Source organism: Delphinus delphis, chromosome 19 (genome assembly GCF_949987515.2).
Source record: "Delphinus delphis chromosome 19, mDelDel1.2, whole genome shotgun sequence".
NCBI classification, from domain to species: domain Eukaryota; kingdom Metazoa; phylum Chordata; class Mammalia; order Artiodactyla; family Delphinidae; genus Delphinus; species Delphinus delphis.
The window spans coordinates 15,185,133-15,203,186 of NC_082701.1; the positions used below are offsets into that span (position 1 = coordinate 15,185,133).

General features: G+C 45.9%; 2 protein-coding genes across 4 annotated transcripts in view; both read right to left on the reverse strand.

The window, feature by feature from the left end:
• The window catches only part of MAP3K3 (mitogen-activated protein kinase kinase kinase 3), a 62,403-nt gene extending 57,094 nt beyond the window's left edge, over positions 1 to 5,309 (reverse strand). For 2 of the 3 annotated variants that reach the window (XM_059998288.2, XM_059998287.2), the window contains exon 1: positions 5,001 to 5,309. In XM_059998288.2, coding sequence (XP_059854271.1) covers positions 5,001 to 5,004 — 4 coding nt within the window. In that variant the 5' untranslated portion in view covers positions 5,005 to 5,309. Of the gene's footprint in view, positions 1 to 3,068; positions 3,127 to 5,000 lie in introns of those variants that run through there. The other variant, XM_059998289.1, reaches the window with a different exon arrangement.
• Positions 5,310 to 9,877: 4,568 nt separating this feature from the next.
• On the reverse strand, positions 9,878 to 17,274 carry TACO1 (translational activator of cytochrome c oxidase I). Its single transcript, XM_059998408.1, has 5 exons — positions 16,768 to 17,274; positions 16,357 to 16,463; positions 14,862 to 14,989; positions 14,190 to 14,367; positions 9,878 to 13,858 (listed from the first exon to the last, which is right to left on the reverse strand). The coding sequence occupies exons 1-5, from the start codon at positions 17,045 to 17,047 to the stop codon at positions 13,658 to 13,660; spliced, it is 894 nt and encodes a 297-aa protein (XP_059854391.1). The 5' UTR covers positions 17,048 to 17,274; the 3' UTR covers positions 9,878 to 13,657.
• Positions 17,275 to 18,054: the final 780 nt, after the last annotated feature.

Consider the following 18,054-nt stretch of genomic DNA (forward strand, 5'->3'; position numbering starts at 1 on the left):
ATATAGATGATTTTACAGAATAAAGAGTTTTCCAGAAAAGCAAGTTGTACCAGCTATGCAAGAGAGCTTTACAAATAAACTGAGAGAAGGACATGAAAGCAAGCGAGTGGTGGAGGAAAAGAAAAGGTCAGGGACTGATCCTCAGTGAATAGTAATGCCATCAAGTAGAGTAGGAAGAAGGTGTGCTGGCACAGAAGCCTTTAAGAGGATTGGGAAAAAACAAAGGTGACACCACAGAAGCTCAGACCAAAGAATAGCAGGGGCACGCAGAGGCCAGGCAGGTCCAATAGGGTAGTAGAGGCAGAAACAATTTTACAGGGAATAGAGAAGCTGGAGATTAAAAGAAAATTGGAAGTAGTGGAAATCAACAATTCACTTATGAACTTTACACGTGAACAAGTTGAGGCAGAGGTAATAGTATGCTATATAACCTTGAAAAGATTTCCGAAGGATGGGGTTGGTCTGACACACTTAAAAGCTACCAGAAAGAAGCACAGAGGAAGAAGTTAACTCTAGAGATTAGGAGGTCAAGGATCTAGGGGTGAGGAATATTCATAGAAAAAGAAAAGAAGGAATCTATGAAACAAGGTTTACAGTTCAGGCTTAAAAAGTGGAAGCTCTTCAGCAGTCTCAAGCAGACAGCCATCCATAATTATCCAGCGGCGTGTACTTTTCCTTCTCCCCATACCCTGACCTAAGGCATGGGGGCTGCCAGGCAACACACTTCTCTCTCATTAGTCCCAGCAGGAAGTCACTCTTCCAGACTGAGCTATTACTTCTATCTAAAAGCAGGGTCCTAAGGCACTCCCATTTACAAATTCCCTTGGCTTAAAACCCAGAAAAGTTTCCAGAAGCAACATGTCCTTCGATAAACATTGTTGTCCTGCATGATGCCAGACACTCACTCTTTTCCATATATACAACCCCCAAATTTAATCTTTGTTTTCATTTAACAAACTACTTCTTCACCTTGCTCTACCCAACTCTGCCAGATCATCTGATCACACTGCTCACTCAGGAGATCCTGTGCTTCAGAGTGTCTGTGAGTCAGATTTTACTATCTTACTGTTCATGACATGTTACATACTCACACTGCCTCCACCCTCTCCATACCTGGGCAAACATCATTTCATAGTAAGTATAAGCAAAAAGGTCTGATCCTCAATTCACAAGAAACATTTTTCCTTTTTCCTTCAAGGCCCTGGTTGAATCTTCGCTAAATCTCAAAGTCAAATTCTGGTGTTTATTTTTCTGTTTCTGGGATATAACTGCCCTTCAATATTAACTGATGACTTAAAATTAAAAAATACATATTACAAAGTAAGCTATTGCTTCCTCGTAAAAATCAATATATCACCATCATATTTTATTTTAATGGTTAATGAAATTGACCTTACAGGTCTGAGGACTATAGGATAATGTATGTCAATCCCAAAACTACAGAACTGATCTCTCCCTCCTATGTACCTTTACAGTTTTGATGAAGTACCTATAACACCTCATTGCACTGATTTGTTTTCATGTTTTTGGTTCACCTCACCTAACTGTAACTTCTTAAACACAGGATACATGTATGTACAGGGCCTAACACTATATCTGACACATAAGAGATGCTCAATAAATGGGCAAAGAAAAAATGGATAGCTTACATAGTCAGAACCAAGAAAACTGCTTCTTCCTCTATGTATTCCCCTAAGTAATGCTAAGTTGGACTGATACTTTTTACAAATGCCTAAAATTCAGTTTTAAAAACCAATCATCATTTTGTAAAGTATCAGAAATCTAGTCGTGACATAGCCATGTTGATTCATTAAACTGTGATCCCAATTTCAATCAAAACAGTTGCTAACTATTTAGAGTATACACAGGTGGTCAGATTCTAGCTTGGTCTAATTGGGAGCTCCCAACAGACTTGAAACCCTAGAGACACAAGGCATCTGTAAATCACAACGATTCTGACTTCAAACCAAGTTATCAAACCAGAACCACAACATCCTAAATCCTATACTCAGTTCATGATCGTTTCCAGTAACATTTCCAAGTTGTTGCATAGTTTTCAGTAATACTTCCCACTAAATTTTAGATTGCATTTATAGAGTCCAAATAAACACTAGTAAATTAATCTTAGGTGTTATTAACAGCATGTGCCACTATAATTACTAAAACTAGGAGAGAATTTTGGTGTGACCAAGAAAAAATGACCAGTCAAGCCCAAATTTTTCTTTATAACCACATAGTATCAAAGCCAAAAAAAAAAAAGACTATTTCCTATTATTTACAAGGATAAGTGTAATTTCCACTAGAAATTTACTGGGGCTAACAGCCAATACAAAATCTGACCTCTTTTCATTACCAACCCAAGTTGTCAAACAAGCTTGAGTCTGGGGCTTAGAACAGCTCAGGAAAATATGACTATTAACCAAGGAACCTGAAGGGCAGGAACTCAAATTAGTTTTAGTCCTTTCCTCACTGGGCTGGAGTTTAACAAGTATAATAAAAATATTAATAAGTCTATGCTTCTCTCTTATTACCCCTTGAATTTATTTAGGACTGCCTGCAGCAACTAAAGCATACTAACCTGGGAATTTGATTTTTCATCATTTATGTCACCAAAATGGAAACTAGTATTTAAGAGAGACTCTGTGTGTGTGTTTGTACATACATGCTTGCTGAGCCCTATACAAAGCAAACTAAAGGCCAGGTTCTAAGAGAATTCGTTATCAGCTCTAATTGCACGTCAAGGTCATCTACTAAAAGGAAACTGAGAATGGTATGAGGGGAGAGTGCTGAAGAAAGCCAGGCAGTGGTTCTTAAATCAGCTTGCCTAATATACTGCAACCACCAGGCAAGTTAATTCTCCCCTCACTGTCTCACTTTCTTCATGTAAAACCTGACATGGGGACAAATGAGAAGACACTGAATTTTTGGTCCTTTTTCGTTTGGGGCTCTGGACCCTACCTATATAGTTCCTTTCCTCCTCATTATTGTCTCTCCATATACTCACACACTTAAACTTTTTGAATTTTTTTTTTTTTTTTTTTTTTTTTTGCGGTACATGGGCCTCTCACTGTTGTGGCCTCTCCCGTTGCAGAGCACAGGCTCCGGACGCACAGGCTCAGCGGCCATGGCTCACGGGTCCAGCCGCTCCACGGCATGTGGGATCCTCCCGGACCGGGGCACGAACCCGCATCCCCTGCATCGGCAGGCGGACTCTCAACCACTGCACCACCAGGGAAGCCCCTGAAAATATCTTGAAATGTGAAAACAGGCTGACATCTATTTTATTTCTAGGGATGCAATGTAGTCAACGCATCTGGACACTCTAACTGATTTAGCAGTTGAGAAAGTGGGAAGTAGGTCTGCACACCCTCAAGTATTTCACACTACCCTTTGGGACTTAAGACTGTCCCCGCAGGACAAAAAGGAAAGACTTTGAAAGATTATAGCAAGTGTAGGCTCACAAATCAATTCAAAGATTTAGTTCAATCATCAAATTCCAGAACACAAAATAAATGTATGAAACCTGGGGAGGACAAGAAGAATTATGTTCCCCATTTATAGTAAATGTTCAATGAGTATTTGGTGAATTATGTATTTAAATACCAGGCCTCACTGGGTTCCTTTTCTGCTTACTGTCACAGACTTTTCCCAGAAAAGCAAGCACTTCTGAAGTAAAGCATGGGAAGGAAACAGTAAGCCCAACAAATGAACAAACCCATCTCTTACTGTATGAGGGGCAGTATGGAACAGAACAAGGTAATTCATTCAAAGCCAGAGTGTAAAGATGGGCCGCAAAAGAATATCTGCCCCATGTGACACAGCAAACATTTAACCCCCTACAGAAACGACTTGACCTTGCTATAGGGCAAATCAAATATTAACGTTCCCTCTTCACAGATGCAATCAATGGTCGTGCAAATGATCTTTTTACTTACCCCTTGATTATTTATGACAATACCAAATACTTTACAGAACTTGCCATTGCAAACAACAGTATCAAAATAACTGATCCAACAAGAGAAGCAAAGTACATCTAAAATGTTATTTGCTACTTAATCTAGTCCAATAGTCATTTGGTAAATTACCAAAAAGGACATGAAATATAATTCAGTTCAAATGCTGCGTGTGGAAGACATTAAAAGCTTTTCTTAGATTACATCTTCACAACAGAAGTTACAAATATCGATTAAAAAGGAAATGATTTCATAGAGATTCTTTTGTGTAGTGAATGTTTCTCTCTTTCAAAAGTTACATAATTTCAGGGATACAGTTAGATTAAAATAATGGATGTAAAACACTACTAGATTTTTCGAAAGGTAGGATGTGTATTATAAGTGGCAGCCCGCGACCAATTCCTAACCTCCAGCAATCTGCGCGCAGCTCGCATTTCTCAACCGCGCGGTTGATAACAGTGATTGCCGTTTTAATCACCTCCCAACCTATCTCCCTGCACGCCCTCCCCCCTGCGCTGGGGCGCGCACAGGGCTCGAGAGCAAGCCCCGGGAACTCTCACAGGCCAGCCTGTGTGAGCAAAGGGAAGGAAATGACACAGGCAGGAAAAAAAAGCAAATCAAGGAAAAGACACAACAGCAGCTGGGCCTGCACCAGCCTCCAGCCCGGGCCCCACACTGCGCTCGCGCTCCCCCGCCCTCGGGCTCGCGGTCCGGCTCGCTCGGCCCGGAGCGGGCTGCCTCGCCGAGCATGGGCCCTCGACCCGCCGCCGCTTCTTTGGGATGCGCCGGCCGCGCGGCCCGGAAGGAGGCTGCCGAGTGGGCTCCGTCGGCCGGGGCCGCCCCGGCGGGCCGAGAAGCCAGAACCCCCGCCCGGGCCGCGGAGCCGCTAAGGCGCGAGCAGGGCGGGCGGGCGCCGGCGGTCCGCAGCCCCGGCCCGGCTGGCTGTCCATGCCTGTCAGGCGGCGGCCCAGGGTCCTCCTCCCCTCAGTCCGGGGCGGGGCAACGCGAAGCAGCGCGGGCACAGGCCGGGGCGGTGGCGACACTCACCCATGGTGGCGATGGCGGCGGCGGCGTCTTGGGCCCGAGTGTCACCTCCGCAGCCGGGGCTGCATGCCGGGGGCCCGGGCGGCGGGGACGGCAGCGGGCCTGGCTCCGCGCAGGGGGCGCGGGCTGCGCTCAGGGCCCCCGCCGCCTCCCCAGGCTCCGGCTCCGGCTCCGCCCGCAGCCGGGCGCTGTGGCATGGGCAGGGTGGCCCGCTACATCCCCGGCGCTCCTCGGCTCGGCCCAGCCCGGCCTCGGCGGCGCCGCTCGGCCCGCCCGACCGCCAGTCCCTCAGTCCCGCAGTCGCTCGGTCCGGCCGCCGTTCTCCACCTCAGGAACGCTCCGAAAAACAAACCGCTGGTCGCGCAGCTCGCCCCCTTGTCTGTCACTCACCCCAGCACCCGCCAATCCTAGGCAGTCGCTGGACCTTGGTACCACCCCCCACTCACTTCACCAGCCAATACCAAGGAAGAAGTCGCTGCCCCCGCCACCCCTCCTCCCCCCGCCCCGGCTCTCTCTCCAACATCCTAACTCTCAGCCGCCAGCTAATCATCAGCACCACTTGATGAACCAATCCCGCCTACTCTCTCAGGCTGCCAATAGGCGAAGCCAAGGCAGTTTCCGAGGGCTGTCTACCGCCTGCCAATCATTGAAACAGCTCCCGGTTCACTCCGCTGCTAGCCAATCACATAGAGGTCTCTGAGCACCCTCCTCTGCGCATCCCTCGCAGGCTTGCCCTCCCTCTCTCCCTGGGAGGTGTGGGTCGCTCCAATCACAGCTCATGCTTGAGGCTCCGCCCACATTCCCACCTCCCGTCAGTCACCCAAGGCTCGGCGGGCGCGCGGGCTGGCGCGGTTCCCTGCCGGCTACTTTGGGGCTGGAGTTTGGGAAGGCGGCTGGAGGGGCCCCTTGGCCTCCCGCCTCCCGGCTCTCGGCGGTCTCTGATGCTGAGGTCCTGCCCCTCCCTGTGCCCACACCGGGCGCGTAATAAGCGGGGAGGGTTCTGGCTCTGAGCGCTTCCCGGCATGTGGCCACCTCTGCCGCCGGATCCCCAGGCAAGTCCTCCGGTCCAGACGCTGCGCTTGCCGGGAGGCAGAAGCGGCTTACCACTGCCCGCCTTTTCCTGGGTCTCACACCTCCAGGGCCACACTCTCCAAGGGGCTGGGGTAGTGCCGGAAAGTGGGTCCTAGGAATCTGCTGGCCAGGGCCGAAACCATTAAGTGCAAAGCCAGAGAGGTTCTTTCGGGAAGAAAACTTTTTTTTTTTTTCCTGGTCATAAAAGCAATACAAGCTCTTTGTATTAAAATTGAAAAAAATAAAAATAAAACTTCCACCCCAGAGATAATTTTATCTTTCCTACCTAAATATACAATGTTTGATAAAAACGGCTTCACATTGTTTTGTAGTGTGCTTACATTTTATCGTAAGTGTTTTCCGGGGCCACTGAATATTGTTCCAAAACAATTGTACTGGCTGCATGATATTTCAAAATAGAGATGACCATAATTAATTTTCCCAACCCCCATTGTTCAACATGTTATACACCCAGATCTTCAGATTCCAAGTCCTCCACAATCCCGGTTCCCTTCCTCTGGCTTCTGTTCTACTGTAATATAAATCAGACGCCAGAATCATCTTCCTCTTGTTTTCAACTGTCAACTAAGAACCTTTAGTGGTGGCTTTGCCTTGGTATCAAATCTCTTAAGAATTACCTTAGATTTCTCTCTTCTCTCTTTCTTTACACCCACCCCTCCCCGCCACCACCACGATTCAATCAGGCCCCTTGTCTGTTATTTTTTTCCTCCAACAAGCTTTTAAGTCTGTCATTTTCCCACTTGAGTAGATCCCTACCCAGTTTATTGCAGTTCCTTAACTATAATAACTTCTCTTTTCTGGGAAGGGGAGGTAAAGCAGAGAGAATTAATATTTATCAGTCATTTTCTATGTGCCAGGCACATCCTCTCAATCTTTTCAGTAACTTTGAGGTAAGTAGTAGTACTGGTGTTTGAATGATGAAGGTGAAGCTCAGAGAAGGTAAGTATCATGTCCAAGTGGTAAAGCCAGGATCCACATCAGGGCTTTCTGACACCCAAAGGCCATGCTCTTGCACATTTCTCAACTGTTTTTTCCATTATCACCCCCCCAAGGAGAAAATTTTTAATTACTTAAATTTAAATTCTCCCTAATGTGAGAAATTAAATATTAAGGGATAAGATTTTGTCAGGTAGGGCTGAGCTTTGAAGCCCATATACCATCATATTATCGAAGATTTTTTTCACCTCGTAAGAATCATTTTTCGTCCTGTTGGGGATATCACCCTGTTAAGAATGTGTGTAATAGGCCAGTGCTGGAGGTCACAATCTGCCAATCTGAGGCTCAGATCTGACCCTTAATTTTACTGAGCTGTGAAATAAATATTTAAAAAAAAAGACATTTATGCCAGTGGAAATGTAGGACCCACTCCTAGATTTAGGAATACTTGCCTGTATTCAAAGGTCCATTCAGGAGCTTCTCCTGGAATGTCTAAAACACAACTCCAATTTAATGTGTTTTACACTGAACTCTTGATTCTTTCCCCCTCCCCCCACAAACCTTGCTCCTCTGTTTTCCCAATTGTTAAAATACAAACCTAAGAGGCGTCTTCCTTGATTTCACTTTCCCTAACATCCCTATATCCAGTCATCCAGCAAGTCTTTTCAGCTCTCCTTTCAAAATGTATCTGAATCCAACTACTCACCACTTCCACCCTAGTGCAAGCCACCACCATCTCTACTGTATAACTGCCCTAGCCTCCTAACTGGTTTCCCTGTTTCCTCTGTGGCCACCCAGCAAATGATTCTCCACACAGCAGCCAGAGTGATCCTTGTAAAATGTAATTCAGATCATGTCACTCCCCTGCTCTCAACCCTCCAATGGCTTCCCACCACACTTAGAATAGAATCTTCCAGGCCCAACAGGAGCCGGCTCCAGCCATCCTCTCCTACCACAACTCTCCTGCTCCCTCAATCGCTCCAGCCACACTGGCATTCTCACCATACTTTGAACCTACCAAGCTCAGGACCTTTGCACTTGCCATTTGTTCTGCCTAGAATGCTCTTCCCTAAGATGTTCCCACAGCTAATTCTTGCATTGCATTCAGGTCTCTGCTTAGATATCAACTATTAAGAGCGCCTAAACACACGATCCAAAATAGCCCCTCTCCCCTCCATCATTCTGTATTTCTACATTCTGCCTTATTTTTCTTCATAGTGCCTGAAATTATATACTTAGTCTTTCTTCCAACTACAATGAACATAAGCCGTGTAGGAAGAGGGATTTTGTCCTGTTCACTGCGCTATCACCGGCACTTTGAACAGTGCCTCGTACATAGTAGCACATGCAATACAACTACATTAAGTCTTTAGCTGAAAAGAGCCTTCTGATTTTTCTTCTACTTTACTATCAACTGCTTTCTTTGAGGGCTTCATTTCTGTTGCCTGCTGCTTAACCAGCCATCTCAAACATTCCCATGCTGCATTTACCATACTGGGCTTTCTTCTGAACTTCAGAGGCATCACCCATTGAGTACCCCACAGGCACCTCAAATTCTACAGGTCCAAATTGAACTGATCATTTTCCTCCATAGTTCTCTATATCCTCTCTCCATCTTCAGTTCCCCAAGCTGGATGCTTCTGAGTTATCTAACTTGGAGAGCTCTTTCTCTCCATTTCCCTTCCCCCACAGCTAATCTCGACCATGTCTCCAATCTGTCCACTCCTCTCCCAGCCCCAGCTCCACCATCCTAGTTCAAACCCCCAAAATCTCTCACTTGGATTACTTAGTTTAACAGCCTCTCAAGATCACTCCCATCACAGGGTGATCCTTTAAAATGGATACCTGATCCTGTCATGCTCTGCTTAAAAACTTTAAGGCTTCCCTGGTGGCACAGTGGTTGAGAGTCCGCCTGCTGATGCAGGGGACACGGGTTCGTGCCCCGGTCTGGGAGGATCCCACATGCCACGGAGCGGCTGGGCCCGTGAGCCATGGCCGCTGAGCCTGCACCAATGGAGCCTGTGCTCCGCAACGGGAGAGGCCACAGCGGTGAGAGGCCCGTGTACTGAAAAAAAAAAAAAAAAAAAAAAAAAAAAAGATGGTCTAGCATCTCTCACAGCACATTCAAAAAAACAAATATTTGGGACTTCCCTGGTGGCACAGTGGTTAAGACTCCGTGCTCCCAATGCAAGGGGCCCAGGTTTGATCCCTGGTCACGGAACTAGATCCCACATGCATGCCACAACTAAGAGTTCACGTGCCTCAACTAAAGGAGCTGGCGAGCCACAACTAAGGAGCCCACCTGCCGCAACTAGACCCGGTGCAACCAAATAAATAAATATTTTAAAAAACTCAGAATTCACAAGATATAAATTAATTAGGCTTCACTCTACTGGCTCTTAAAAATAGTCAAAGTGCTCAACATATAATTCTTAAAAAAAACAATTATTTGTTGAATAAATAAGTGAACTTCAAATGGGTATGTTAGTAATGGAATGTAATTTCCACAGGTGTGCCCTTTTAGCTATGTATTTTATCTACTCTATGTTGTCTCTCTCCTCACTCTTCATTTTCCCCATGTGAAGGCTCCCAACTGGGCCAGGCCTTCTCAAGTCTATTCCCCTAGTTTTACACTGAGTAGATGCTCCTGGTTAAGCACGTGAGCCACTCCTGACCCCAAGACTCATTAGGCAGCCAATCACACACCAGCTGCATTTTCCTTTTTTCTTCCAAGAGCACAGGACACATGACAGGGAACAATAAATACAAATGAATAAATTTCCTTAAGGGATAGCTCAATGCATTTGGTGTAAAAACAAAAACAAACCAAAAAACCTATCACCTAATTTGATGAAAATTCTTTTAATTCAGAGGTAAAGTGGAATATATTCAGATTACCAGTTCAACCAGTTAGTTTATCTGCATTGTTAAGAAGTGATGTACACAGAAGATTTTTACATCTCCTTTACATTTTTATATATGGACATTTACTTCTAAAGAAAAATTGCTTTTCGTTTTGAAATTCCACTTCTATAAATTTATCCTAAAGAATATTTTGCAAGAGAGCAAAGGTAAAGAATGTTCATCGTAGCATCTTCTGTAAGATAGACAACCCAAATGTCCATTGATAGAGACTAGTTAAATAAATTATGGCACATTAATTAATACAATAAAATACTACGTAGCTACTAAAAAGAATGAAGCAGACGTCTCCATTCTAATACCAAAAGGAATCCAGGATATATCTGGGGGCAGGGGGCGCAGGAGACAGGTTATAAAGCAGATATATATAGGGTGATCACATTTCAGTTTTTAAAATAGTTCTTTCACACTTAGTGGGAAAAAAGGCCAACATACACTTGAACACTTCCTATTGCCAGGCACTGTTTTAAGTGCTTAGCATATATTAACTTATTTAATTCTCAAAACAGCCTTATGATATAGATGCTATTATCCCCATTTTATAGATGAAGAAATAAGTACAAAGAGGTTAAGTTCTTCCCCAAGGTTGCTAGCAACTGACAAGAGTCAGAATTTGTGCCCCAGAAGATTGACACCAATGAGAAGAGCAGACTGTTAATGGTGGTTGTTATTTTAGGAGGTTAGGATTAGATGGGACTTTAATTTTTTTGCTGTATATTTCTATAACGTTTGACTTTTTAAAAAACAATAAAGGTTACCTTTTTGGCACAAACCAAAGAAAGATAAAAAGAGGAAAAAGTAAAAACTTCTATCCCATTCACTGTCTGGGGATAGAATAAAGAGAGAAAGTGATTTCAGTCAAGACGAGTGTAGTATCTATCATGACACTCTCTTTTGTGAGATCTACTGGCTCACTTATTTTCTCTTCATAGAATGTCTTCAGAGGAGTCCTCAGGGATTCAAAAGTTGAGGACTCTTAGAGTGTGAAGCTTTATTGACAGCTGTGCTATATATTTCCGAGAGAGAAAAAAAGTAACTCAACCACACGACTGAATTTCCAGAGTTGGCTAGAGGCAGAGTCTTCACTGTTCCTGTCTGATTCAGTGGGGGCCCCTGGCAGAGTTGGGGCAGCTACATACCACACGAGCGCTTCTCGTAAGAGTCAAGGCTATGGACAGAGCCTGTCACTGATACTTCCATCCCACTGAAAGGAAACTTGAAAATGAGCCCGAGCCAGCTCAAGGCTCTAAATGATTTTGTGTTGCTAAGACAATGACCAAAGATAAGGCAAAGGCAAGCCAGGACCAGACGCTATTCTTCTGACTTTAAGGTACACCTGAATCCCACCCTCTCACATGCTGTCTCCCTAACAGGACAATAATGTGACTAGTTTTCTTTTTAAAAAAATGCTTCCCTGATAAAGTAAGATACGATTATTGAAAATAAAACTCAATTATAACATCACCACCCAGAGATAACCAGTTTTGATATTTTGGTATACTTCCTTCTAGTCTTTTTTTAAAAGTTCATATATAAAGTATGATATATATTTTAAAATTTGGACCATACTATACATATAGTTTTGCATCTTTGTTTTTCACTTAACATTATATTGTAAACATTTTCTCTGACATAAAATATTCTTTGAAAAATAATTTCTAGTGGCAGAATAACTCATACCCTCTTTACTTAACTATTCAGTTAAATAGTTAACTATTTAACCTGTAGAGCTAAGGGTCTCTTTACCAGATCTAGAGGCAGAGCAGGTCCAAGTAAGCTTTCATTTCTGCCTTTCCCATACTAATTGCAGGAAAGACTGCAGGGCACCGCCAGGGGTCAGTGCAGAGCTGTTTAGTATGTCTTTATGCAAGAAAACTGGTTACACAAGAATTCACATTAACAAATCCTATCTATTAGATTAGAGGACTATTCACATGAGTAACCAAGTTCCCTTCTAGAGCAGGCTTCCTTAGTACGGATTTCTCAGATCAGCATGACCACATTCTTCCAAATTAATTTATATTCAACATTTATAATAGACCTTGGTTTATTTCATACAGATGTAGTTCTCACCTGCTTGGTATGAGATCATCTGTGCATAAAATACTTGGCCTGACTATTTCGTAGGTTTTTTTTGAAAATCAAATGAATAAAATATGAAAGTATCTTATAAGTTAGGAAGTGGCATTTAAACTTTACATTGCCCTATTTTAATGATGTGCTATTCAGATATTTAGATGAGTTATCTCCTATAAAAACTAAAGAATGCCAGGTAGTACCAAAATTATGAAATGAGGTATAACAGCATATGCTTTGGCACGATAACAGGTTATTTCATTGGTTTTCCTCCCTCTAGCCTTCACTCTCCAGCTGTTGAAGTCATCATGGAATTAGTAATCTGTTTTTCCTAGAAGGTGAAGTTATCATTTAGCCAATCTGGTTTTAGTTCTTTTCCATCCTCATTTACCTACGAGTCCTTCAGGAAAATTACTCTGAGCTCAGAACTGGCTTAAACAACTTACAAGAAGGTGGATAACAGGGATCAAAAAGCCGCTCCGGGACCGACACGCCTGACGGGCTCCAGCACAGGTGGTTGGCACTCCTTGTCTCTCTAAACCCAGAAGTGGCTCAGGAACAAAAGGCACCAAGGCCCCTATTTCCCACCTGGCCAGGCTTCTGACTCAGCCTTCTTTCTGTTCTTATCTCCTTTCCAGTTCCCAGTGCCCCATCATCTGGCATCAGGGATGGAAAGGAGCCAGGGCTGGGCATTCTGGGGATCAAGCAGCTTTCAAAACCAGCTTGGTACAGCCCTTCCTGAGCGCAGCCCGCTGACAGGTCCACTCTGAGCAATCTCAGAACACAGAGGGACCCAGGCAAAGCAGGGCCTGGAGTCCCTTATCACTGGCACTTGATCTCCTTCGGGGCCACAGCCTTAAGCTCTCTGACAGAAGAAGGGTACAGAGGCCACACAAAGAGAACAAGGATGCGTGCACAGCACCTCACATTGCCCTGGGACAGCTCCGGTAGAGAGCAATCCTGTGTCTTCCCCATGAGGTCCTACGTCTTAGAGTGGATCTAACACAGGGCATCAATTGAACAGCCTGTAAGTGCAGTTCCTGGTACACAGTAGGTGTTTGATCAATATTAGTTATGTGAAAGAATGACAGGTTTAAGCCATTAGATGAGCACTAGAGCACAAAGTACCTGGAGGGAGCTACATTTCTATGGTCAATCAAAAAAATAAAGTCTTGGGATTGGAGTAGTGGAACTAAGCCTACAGACTTGAAAGGAAGTCAAGAGGGTCCCAGCAACTGGACACAAACCCAGGAACACTCAAGAGTCATACAACAGCAGTGCGGCAAACCCAGATCAATAACTGTTATTATTTAAGAGCAGTTTCTAGTACATGGGCCCTCAGGGCACCTACCATCCCCACAAGGGCCAACTTCCTGAGATCAGAATCTGACCAGCTGACTGGCCTCACTCTGCATCCAGAAGGATGTGGAGGGGCTCACCTGGGAGGGCACGGAGACACCAGCAGAGCTGACAAATAGGCTTCACAAAAGTGCAGGGATTCCGCTGACCACAAACTACAGGTCTTCTGCTTCCTAACCTGCTAGACCACCCACCGCCCTGACCTGCTTGAGTCTCAGAGGATGCTGCAGAAGCTTGTGCTCCAGAATAGGCTGCCAGGGGCACGTACAGCCTGGCTACTCAATGTTGTCATAGACGTGGATCACGTCATTGTGGTTGCCGAGAGCCTGGATGAGATGGGCAGCCTGCTCCAGGTCAGGGTCAGCCAGCCGCACCTTTGTGTTGGGGATGAACTCTAGCATACAGGACACAGAACACAGGCCCAGGGAGTCCAGCTTCTTCCTCACTTGATGCAGTGAAGAGGCATCACAAATAAACTAGGAACAAAGGAAAGTCAGGAGGTAAGTAGCCAGGAGATAACAGGACAAAGCTGGACAGAAGTTTGCAAAACCTGAATGGAATTACTGTATCACTGGGTTTAAGTCTTCACTGGCAGAAACAGAGTTTTCAATGTTCTGAAACCTTCTCATCGTCCTCAAGAGAGTAAGCCCTATCCGGTATTCTCTTAGTAAATGTCTGTGCAATATGTGAGCTCTTTATCTCACCTGTACCCCGGGCACAGGAAAGAAGAGACTGACAGAAGCATGCCTTAACATGTCAATCAGGGGCCTCTCGGAAGTCCACCAAACACTAAGGCTTCACACTCACTTTAAAAATGTTCGTTTCCTCTTCATCTTCAGTTTCCTTGACATCTTCAGCTCCTGCTTCTATTGCCAGCTCCAGGGCACGCTCCAGATTCACAGCTTTCTTCTCTTTGTCCTCCACTCCAACCACGATCACCCCCTTTTTGTCAAAGGAGTGGCGAGCTCCTTCAGCCATCATTCCCCTAATAGGAAAGGAAATGGGCCAGAAAGAATGCCTTTAGACACTCATTCCCACCCAGCCCCTGGAGTATAAACAGACATGGAGCAGCTCTCTTCCTGAGGCAGATGCAGCTACCACTGGGCAAGGGAATAATCCAAACATAACCCCAACCTTCTATTTTCTGCCCTGTCTGGAGTTTGGAGGATGCAAAGACTTTGCTCATCAATTCCTGTGCAATTAAGATTCCATTCCTGGTTGTACATTTTAAGACCTGGACATTATACAGACAGATGGGATAATGGGACAGAGAGCTCGTTCTACACCTGATGAACAAGTCTTTTGGATCCTGCCCAGTACAGAACACATTAAGGGAGAATAAACGATCCCATTTGGATTCTGCTAAGGATGAAGTGTGTGTAAAACTTGAAACGCCACCAGGAACAACAGTACTTTCCCTGCACAGAATTGGAACCTAAAGACTCTGTACCCTTCTACTCTCCCCAGACACACACCTACCCATTCTTGTTCAGGATATGTTTGATGTCCGAGTGGCACTTGGAGCTACTGTTAGATAACGCCTCAATGAGAAGAGAAGAGCCACCAGGGCCTCGGCCCTCATACAACAAATAAATGTCCTTGGTTTTCTGCAATAAACAACATAATCACATTTTCCGGTTTCCTAGTTCCCTCCTACATGCCAGCCCAGGCACCACAGGCACCACAAAGTTGACTCCATGGGATGGGCTCCCTGGGCTGGAGCCTAGGCTGTTAAGCTTCAATTTTGTCCTCCCCTCTGAGAGGAGGCCCTTGGGACCAACTTTTGAGATAATTGGAAGTACTATCCCTTACTTGGAAGGCAGTCTGTTTCTCTTGTCCCTGAACAATCAATCTGCCATCTCCCAGCTTTGTTTTCGCCCCTCCCCAGCTGAATCCCACATCCACCCCGCCATAGCGCCTACTAAAACTCATTCTCGTACACCTTATCCCGCATGAAACCCACCTGTGCTCCTACCCCAGCGCTGCTGAGTACTGCCACGTGAAATGACACATCTGGGCCTTATCAAATAGCATAGCCTCAAAATTCAAACAATCGATCAAAAACTCTAATGACCAATCTCATCTGGATCTCCCACACTGCCTCTGCTCATTCTTTGCCCGCGCATCCGATCTTCACCCCTCTCTCCATCACCCTGCCCTGCCATCTTCCCAGGAACTCTCAACTGATGACTTCTCCCTTCCTCTTTCACAAAGGAAATTAAGGACACCAGGTGGGGGAAAATCCTCTGCCTCCACCGCCTTATCTGCACCACACCTGACAGGAGGGCAGTATGAATGACGGTTAGGCATAGGCTCTGGAGTCTGTCTGGTTCCCAGTCTGTCATTTTCTGTGTGACGTGGTCAAGTCACCTAATCTTTCAGTGCCTCAGTTTCCATTTAAGGTTGTTCTGAGGAGTCAGTGAGGTAATGCATACAAAGTTCTTATCAAAGAAATTGGCCTGGAATAAGCACTCAATAACTGTTAGCAATTAAGATGACTACTACTTCCTCAGATCCTTCCCCCTTGTCCTAGAGAAGAGGTGTCCCCTCAGCTGGGCTTGCAGACAATTCCCACACCTAGGCTCTACATCCCAGCCCCTCCCACTATCACTATCATCTGCACCCTCTGTATTTCTACTGGCTTTTCTCCTTTAAGGCATAAATATCAGAAAAACAAACCCTTCCTCAAACTAACACCAGGGCTTTCCCCATACTGTGGCCCTTCTTTTTACCCCATCTCCTCAAAACTCAGCTCAGCAATCCTAGGCTATATAGTTCTGTACGCTGTCTATACATCCTGCTCCTGACTGTGCTCCCATAACCAATGGCCGAGAGAAGAGTCACCAGGAGACTTTGGGCTGAGTGTCAACGACATCATTACCCTTCTCTGATAATTTAAGGGGTGTGTGGTGGCCTTCCAGACATGTGCCCTGTAGGGACTGTGATCAAAAACAAAGTTAAACTGAGGACACACCTCCATTTTCAGTGCTGCCTCAATTGTTGCCTTGGGCATGTGCTTGCTGCGACACACCTCTAAGATGCTGGCCAGGTTTCTATTGAACTCGGGGTTGGGGCCTCCTTCTGAGATAGAAAAGAGTAAGCAGAGACATCTCATTATGACATGAGAGAAAAAAGGGATTTCCGCCTCCTACCCCCATCAGCCAAAAGAGCGACAAGTCAGCACTTAGATCTCGGCTTGTTGAGGACACTTTATCCAGTGTTTGAATGAGATCTGGGTAAGTATTTTGGAAAAGAAGTTTTCAATTCGCTCTGAATGAAAGGCCGAGGATCGGGGTGGGCCTGGCCCAACTCTAGGAGGCAAGCAAAGCCGTGGGCATAGTGAGGGCAAGTGGCTACCACCGGGGGGTGACCGTCAAGTTCTCACCTTTAACCGCTAGGCGAATGCTCAAACTGAGCTTAGAGAAGACGCGACTCCTTTCGGTGTCCTTGGGACCCTTGATGTGCCGGACTTTGGACCACTTGTTGTGCCCGGCGAGGACTTCTGCCGTGAGGTGCAGCGTCCGGCCCTCACAGGGGCTACAGCCTGGGGACTCAGGCTGGAAGGCCGGGGGGAAGCGCGGACGAGCCACCCGGACCCCGGGGCCTCGCGCCCACAAGCACTGGGCAGCGGCCCTGCTCAAGGTGACAGGGGCCCAAGCCGCCATCGGCTCCGACCCTGCGCCAAGGTCAGCAAGAGCAGTGGCCGAGGTCAGTCCGCCGAGTCCGCCACTGAAACAAGCAGGTCCAGAGCCTGCGGCCTCCTCAACCCGTCACTGGAGAGCCAAAGGCTCAGGCCCACCCCGGGGAGCCGGAACACGAAGTACGCCGCACCTTCATCGCGGCAGCCCAACCCGGGCAGCCGGAACACGAAGTACGCCGCACCTTCCCCGCGGCAGCCGGGAGCGGGTACATTCAATGGTGTAGCACACTTCCTTTTCCCGGTCCGTTCCAAAAACGCGTCCCCACCGCCCACAAAAGCCGTTCCGTCGCGTGGTACTTGCTTTTCTGTTGCTTGCAGCTGCGCAGAGCCTGGGCGGAGGTGGGGCAACCCTGTGCTCAATCCGTCCTGGTTGCCTGGGGAACGCCGGACTTTACTTCCCACGATGATCTAGTAGAGATACATCTTAGTTATGAAACTGATTTTGCTTCAGAATGACTTCCCAACTCTAAGCAGGCCTAGAATGATAAATGTTTTGTTGTTGCAAAGAAATAGGTAGTTCAATCACTTCACTTTAAGGTAGGGAAATCGCCGCCCAGAGATGTGATTTATCCAATCATTTAGTCTCTCTGAACTTCCTCTTCGATATCTGTAAATAAGGATGCTCCTACTTGCTTTACCAACGTAAGAGGGTTGAAAAAAGCTCTTGGAGCGTTAAAGTAATAAAATCTTATGTAAATAGCAGCAGCGATCATAGTGATGAAGTCCCTAAATGCAAGAGACGCTTGCCATCCTGGAGAGGGAGGATGATCAGAAGAGTTTCCTGGAGCCTAATTCGCCTCTGCATTTTCCCTCTGCTCTCACAGAAGAGAAAACCGATGCCATTAGGAGGAGAAGGTATAGAACAAACAAAGCAGGAACTGTGAACAACTTTCCAGTGGCTCCCCAGGCTGGTGAGATTAAATCCAAAAACTTGGTGTGTTAGATAGAGAGCAGGTTAAGTTTGTGGCCTCT